This window comes from Apium graveolens, chromosome 1 (genome assembly GCF_009905375.1).
Source record: "Apium graveolens cultivar Ventura chromosome 1, ASM990537v1, whole genome shotgun sequence".
Taxonomy (NCBI): domain Eukaryota; kingdom Viridiplantae; phylum Streptophyta; class Magnoliopsida; order Apiales; family Apiaceae; genus Apium; species Apium graveolens.
In genome coordinates, this window is record NC_133647.1 from 139,102,433 (window position 1) to 139,109,962 (window position 7,530).

A 7,530-nucleotide genomic window follows, 5' to 3' on the forward strand; every position below is an offset into this window, starting at 1 on the left:
TTAAATCATATGACTTAATTAATTAATAGAGAATTAATACTAATTTTGAGCAGCAACCATTCTTCTAAAAATCTTCTGAAAATCACTGTCAATTATGAACCAATTCCACCACTTCAATGTTGACACTCGATGTACTGTCTGGTTCATGAGTGACTAACTTCCGTGACGTTTCTTCATGCCTTGACTTTGATACTCTTGATTTTCTTCAGACTAAATCCTTGTAATTAATTGATACCCTGACGAGATCTCTGTCACTTGATTAAATCCACAATCTTGATTTATATCACTGAGGCTTGATCAATTTCTTGAGCTTCTTCCAGTGAATTAAGTTTTCAAGTCTGTAGACGAACAATGTTACTTAATCCTTTGACATATGTTACTTTGAGAGATCTCTCTGACGATAGAACCACTATTTACTTGTTACATCCTTATTTGAGTTGAGTTATATCCTCGAATAAATGAATAGGCTATGACATATGACTTTCAATTTAATTATATTTGTATTTATATAATTATATTATGATATTAATCTATTAATTAGAGTGTTTAACGTTATATAAAACTATATATTTAGACGATGATCAGGCGATTATGAAATACGTGGCTATTCATATAATATGATATAACTATAATTTTTATTCCTATTTTATAATAAGATATATGTATAGTTATATAAAAAAATTGAATTTAATATTAATTATAATTAGAATAATTGCACGACTAAAAAAATCTAGAGGACACGAAATCCTAAATTTGACCCTCAATTTGCTCTTAATGAGCGAATTTGATTTAATGAAAATGTGATATCGGTGGATAGCTTTGTTTGGTTTCAATTGATGCGAATGGCGGCTTATAGGAGGGGTTGATATTGAGTGTATCTGGATTAAGAAAAGGTTGCATGAGTTAAAGGAAAGAGGCTTTTTAATATATAATATTAATGAATTAATTTTAATAAAGTTCAATAACAAATTAAGGATAATTGATAGATATATTATTTGACTAATAATTTTGATAAATTTATATTAATCTGTTATGATTAATATAAAATTTATAAATAAGGGCAATTATTTAAATTCAGCGTGTACCAAAAAATATGCACCGTACCAAAATTTTCAATATTTCGTCTATTATATAATAACTAGCCTAAAACTCGTGCGATGCACGGTTGTTTTAAATAATTATCATTTTATTATTTGTATTTTGATATTTTATTAATTATATTTGTTAAAAAAGTAAGTTTACCTGAATAAGTATAACCAGATATATCTTTCATTATACTAAAATAACTATTTATAATAATTAGATTTTAAAATAAATAAGTTTAAACACTGGCACGGTAATTAGATACCGGAAACATTTGCTATGCCGTCAATCAAGTTTGTCAGTTCATGCACGCTCTCACCACCGTACATCTCTAGGCATATATATCATCAGGCCCAATTAAATAGGTCATGTATTTCAATTATGATATTTTAATTTACATTTACTTAGATTGTTGATAAGATTCAAAAATTTTACTAATTTATACGATTACTATTATATTCAATTATAAATTTGATTTAAAATTTCAGTGATTATAATTTAGACGCTAAAACTACAACTGATTATATGTTAGTGCTAATGTTGATATGGTATATATTCTTAGAAACTTTCAATTTTGGGATCGGTTTCAAAATGTATAATGAAAGTCGAGATATATGCAATCTATGAACTAGGGCACGGATATGGAAGTTTAAGTCTATGTCTAATTAATTTCTCTGATATTGTAGTTTATTAGAACGTGATACATAGATTATTTTTAATTTGTTTTTTTAATTTTTTATATTTGAAATTTTAAAATATGAAACTTGTCATTTAAAATATTTAGTAATATTATATGATAATAAATAAACATACCCATATACATATATGTAAGTGATATCCTAAAAAAAAGACGTATCTTATAAAAAACAATATTATTGATTGTGACATATAGTTTTATTGATATTTATAACTGTGTATACAAATGATAATAATGTTTTAATTAAAAGATAAATTTTGATATTGATTATAATACAAATTACCCTTAATTTGATTTTTGTCTTCTTTTAACCCAGATCAATTTTACACATTATTTTTTTATAGTCTAAGATTCATTATACCGACTAAATTCAACTAATTATTTTCAGCTTTAATTTAATTTGTTTAAGCTCGAATATATAATATAATTATTTTAGCCAGTGTAAAAATATATTATTTTATTTTAATTGGTCTAAATATTTTTTTAATTTTAACTTTTTTTCTTGGATTAATAGTATTAAATTTTTTTAGCCCTGTTGAATAGTATATAATATTTTATTTTATTATGACAATGTTTCACAAAGTGACGAATTTTAATTGCGCAGATGTAACAAAATAGTATAAAAATTGTAGAAATAGAAGAAACCTATAGTAACATAAGCCCATTATTTCAACCAACTCCAAGTATATATCTTTAGTTTGTTTGCAATTTTATTTTAGTGCATGTTTAATATTATTTTGTTTTAGTCTAGAATATTATCTTAGTCCATTTTAAATATTAATTTATTTTAACCCGATATAACAAATCAAATTAATTATATTTAGTTTTTTTATTTGTTATTTTAGCCCGGATGAACGGTATAATTTTTTAAGACTGAAAGAACAATGTGTATTATTTTCTTTTGTCCCATGCCATTACCTGCAATGAATTATGTTTTGATTTGAATAATATTTTAGTCGGTTCAATAGTATTATTTTTTGGGCTCAAGTGAATATTAAGTATTATTTTATTTTGTCCAAAATTCATTATACATATTTATTTCTAATTATATTTATGTTATTATTTTGTTTCTAATTAAATTAAATGATAAGATTTTAATTTTTTTCTAAAATAATTATACTTGAAACATATGTCTATATTTTATGTTATTTGTAATTAAGTAATTATTTTGACGGATGTCGCGTATCTTTTGATGGATTAGAAAGAGAATGAAATTGATTATTTTAGATAAAAATACTTTGGTTTGTGTTAAGAGTTTATTATGAGGAAGGGTTCAAAGGTGCTAATTAGATTCGACTGCGTATAAGCATTAAGGATATGGACTATTTTGTCGGAAGGTTTCTTGTTAAGGATCATGGGTCCCGTGTTGGTTTTTTGAATTAATATTAAATAATTAATTAGTTTAATAAGAATAAAAAAGTAAGGATAATTAAGTAATTTCAGTAATTACCAACCGACCGACTACCAAACTTTTAATATTTTGTCTTTATATAATAGTATAGATAGTATAGAAGATAGATAGATAATTAGCATATATTAACAAGAATTGTCCGTAATATTTTTAGAGAAAGATTTGTTTTTATTTTGAGAAAATAAAACAGACAACTTGTTTTACTTAAAAATTGTATAGATTAAAAAAATTGTATAAAATATTTGTAGGGGAAAAAGTTGTTTTAGTTGGTGAATATAAAAAAAGGCAACGAACTGATCAGAATATCTAAAGAAATCGGACACATCTCAAGACACATCTGATCAAATCCCCTACATACGCATATGTGAGATGCTTATTCATGTTTCTTCCAATTTTTAAAAAAGACTTGTGCCATTAAATAAAAGCAGTATATATAAAAGTTCTCTCCATGTATGTGAGAGTTTATGTTTTTCTCTCTTTCTTTTAACAAAGTTGTGAGAGTGGTTTTCATCGTTATGGCTGAGATGTCTAGCATCAACGAAAGATTGGCGGAGATAACAATAGATGATGAGGAGAATGAGGAAATGGTCTTTGATGTTGGGGTAGAGGATGAGGTTGATAAATTTGAGCTTTGTTTGGTAGGGCGTTTTTTGACGGAGAAAAATCTTAATTCTCGTGCAATGAAGTCTAAGCTTGTGGATGTATGGAGACCTACAAGAGGCATTAGTATTAAAGATCTAAAGGACGGGGCATTTCTCTTTCAGTTCTACCATGTCGATGATATGCAATGGGTTGTTAATGGGGGTCCTTGGGCGTTCGATGGTTCTATGCTGGTTACTAGTACTATTCCAAAGGGTGAAGATCCATTGAAAGTGCCACTGTATAATCTGAGTTTTTGGATCCAGCTTCATGGCCTTCCCACGGGGTTCATGACGGAGGTTGTTGGTAGACAGCATGGAAATTTCTTTGGTAGTTTCTTGGCATATGATCCGAATAACAATACAAGCATTTGGCGTGAAAGTATGAGAATAAGGATACAGGTTGATGTCAGGAAGCCTTTAAAACGTAAGAAGAAAATATGCAAAAGAGATGGGTCAAAATGCATAGTTAATTGCAAATACGAGAGGCTGGGTGATTTTTGTTTCACATGTGGCATGCTCACCCATACTGATAGGTTCTGCAAGAAGAATATGGGAGGTGGCCAGGAAGCGTTAGGGGAATGGGGTGGCTGGCTCCGAGCACCACCACGTAGGGCGGGTGGGCAAGAGAAAAGCAAGTGGCTGAGAGACGAGAAAGACGGGGATTGGGGCGAAAAGTTCGGGAAGGATAATTACTATAATCAATCTGCGGATTGGCAGGAGGGGATGAAAGGAAAGGAGAGTTATTTTAGGAGCTGGTCAAGGGGTATAGTTATTTCAAATGTAACAAACTTGGGCGCTCAAAGTGGAGGTGAGAATTTAAATGTTTCAGCGGGATATTTTAAAACAAATGGGCCTACAGAGGATGAGCTTGTTGGGCTTAAAATTGAAGAGAGGAAAAGAAGGAGGAGTGGGCTGGATACAAAGGAATATATGAAAACTGATCGCAGTATTGGTGACACTGAGATTAGTCCTATGGAAGCTATACTTTCTAATAAGTATTGCATAGTTTCTTCTTCACCTGCTTTGGCTAAGCTTGCAATGTAAGCTAGCCAGCCCAAATGAATCTTCTAAGCTGGAACTGTCGAGGGTTGGGGAACCCTCGGGCAGTTCATGTTCTGGGCGACTTATTAAAGGCGCGTAAACCCTAATTTGTTTTCTTATCTGAAACTTTGTCGAAAGCTAGGAAGATTGAAGATATTAGAGTTAAATTTGGATTTTCTCAGTGTTTTGCTGTGGACTGTATTGGGTATAGTGGCAGTCTAGCTGTTCTTTGGAAGAATAATATAGCCTGTGAGGTGACGGGCTATTCTCAGAACCATATTGATGTGGTTTTTCTTAATAATAGTGTAGCTTCTTGGCGTTTATCTTGTTTTTATGGTTTTCCTGAACGTGGAAGGAGGAAAAACTCATGGGATCTTATTCGTACTTTATCTCAAATATCTTCGTTGCCATGGTGTATTGTTGGGGATTTTAATGACCTTCTTCATCAATCTGATAAGCAAGGTAATTCGCGTCATCCCCAAAGTCTTATTGATGGTTTTCGTATGGCTATAGATGACTGCAATCTTACTGAAATTGATCTTCAAGGGGGCATGTTTACTTGGGAAAGGGGTCGAGGTACTAAAGACTGGGTGAGGGAGAAGTTGGATTGGGCTTTCGCTTCGAGATCGTGGTGGAATAAATATCCCCTATGCAAATTAGTTCTCTACCATACAACCTATTCGGATCATGATCCTATTTTGCTTGATTTGCTCAGTACAACGTTCTCTAAGAAGCAGTTCCGATTTAAGTTTGAGAACACTTGGTTGGAGGAACCGAGTTTTCGAAAGGAAGTGGCTGATTTTTGGTTGACTCTACCTCGTATTAATATCCTCCCAAAGCTCATTTTTGTTTCATCTTTCATGGCACGCTGGGGTAGGAATTTTTTCCATAAATTTCGTGATAAGATAAAGAAGCAGAAGGCTACTATTTCAAATCTTGTTGATCGTACAGATGATGTTGGTATAGCTAAGTACTTTGAGGAGAAGAATAAGCTTGATGATCTTCTATTTCAGGAGGAGGTATATTGAAAGTAGCGTGCTAAAACGTTCTGGTTGGCGGAAGGGGATGCAAATACTCGATTTTTTCACGCAAATGCAACTGCTAGAAAAAAAGTGAATCGAGTTAAGTTTCTATTGACAGAGGATGGGGAAAGAGTTGATGATCACGAGGCTATGTGTGGAATAGTTGGGGAGTATTTTCGAGATATATTTTCAGGGTCTTCATCTAGTACAGTGCCAAGGCAGAATTACAGAGAGGCACAAATATCAGTGGAGCAGAATATGATGCTAACGGAAGAGGTCAAGTTTGAGGAATTTTCTACTACAGTAAGACAAATGCATCCAGATAAGGCTTCTGGGCCAGATGGGCTCAACCCTGCGTTCTTCCAACAATTCTGGCAGATTTTAGGGCGAGAGGTATTCGAATGTTACAAGGAATGGCTCACGAATTGTAATTTTCCAGCAATTTTAAACGATACAAATGTGGTTCTCATTTCGAAAAAAGAAAATGCAAGCTGTATGAAGGACCTGCGCCCTATCGCACTATGCAACGTTCTTTATAAAATACTTGCTAAAGTTTTAGCAAATCGACTAAAGAATGTTCTGCCAAGTTTGATCACAGAAAATCAGTCAGCTTTTATTCCGGGAAGGAGCATTACTGACAATGTATTAGTGGCCTTTGAGGTTATCCATCATATGAATCGGAAGAATAAAGGAAGTGAAGGGGAGGTTGCCTTAAAACTTGACATTAGTAAGGCATATGATAGAGTTGATTGGAGCTATCTGAGATCAAGGATGCAAGAGATGGGTTTCTGTTCAACTTGGATTAATTGGATCATGCTATGTGTCAAGACGGTTTCATATGAATTCTGTTTTAATGGTTCAAGTATTGGCCCTATTACTCCGTCAAGGGGTCTTCGCCAAGGCGATCCCTTGTCACCATATCTGTTCCTCTTTTGTGTGGAGGGTCTCTCACGGTCTATACTAGCTGCTGCTAATGAAGGGTCAATTAGTGGCACTCAAATCAGTCCTAGTGCTCCAATCGTTACTCATCTTCTTTTTGCTGACGACAACTTTTTGTTTTTCAAAGCTAATGCATTGGAAGCCAACAGGGTTAAAAGTCTGCTAAATGAGTACGAGAGTTTGTCGGGGCAGTCGGTGAATTTTCAAAAATCGGGGGTGTGCTACAGTGCAAATGTTCAGCAGGCTGAGAAGGAAGCTCTTTCCACTATCCTTGGGGTTAATTCTGATCTTAGTGAGGGTAAGTATCTTGGCCTTCCATCTCTTGTTGGGAGATCAAAAAAGAAAGTATTCGGTTTTGTTAAAGACAAAGTGTGGAAAAAAGTTCAAAGTTGGAATGCAAAGCCTATTTCTCGAGCAGGTAAAGCTGTTTTAATTCAGAATGTTGCACAGTCTCAGCCTTCTTATTGTATGTCGTGTTTCCTTTTACCTAAAACTTTATGTTTGGAGATTGAACGTATCTTGAATAAGTTCTGGTGGAGTTCTAACTCAGGAGATAGTAAGGGCATTCACTGGTTATCTTGGAATGCAATGAGCATGTCAAAGAGTAAGGGTGGTATGGGATTTAGGAGTTTTTATGGGTTTAATATTGCAATGATTGGGAAATTATGCTGGAATTTTATGAAAAACCCGCAATCC

At 32.9% G+C, this 7,530-nt stretch overlaps 1 protein-coding gene across 1 annotated transcript; it reads left to right on the top strand.

Annotated features, from left to right (window-relative positions):
- Nucleotides 1–3,706: 3,706 nt before the first annotated feature.
- On the top strand, nucleotides 3,707–5,901 carry LOC141707310 (uncharacterized). The gene is made up of 2 exons (XM_074510400.1): nucleotides 3,707–4,872; nucleotides 5,016–5,901. The coding sequence occupies exons 1-2, from the start codon at nucleotides 3,707–3,709 to the stop codon at nucleotides 5,899–5,901; spliced, it is 2,052 nt and encodes a 683-aa protein (XP_074366501.1).
- The last annotated feature ends 1,629 nt before the right edge of the window (nucleotides 5,902–7,530 follow it).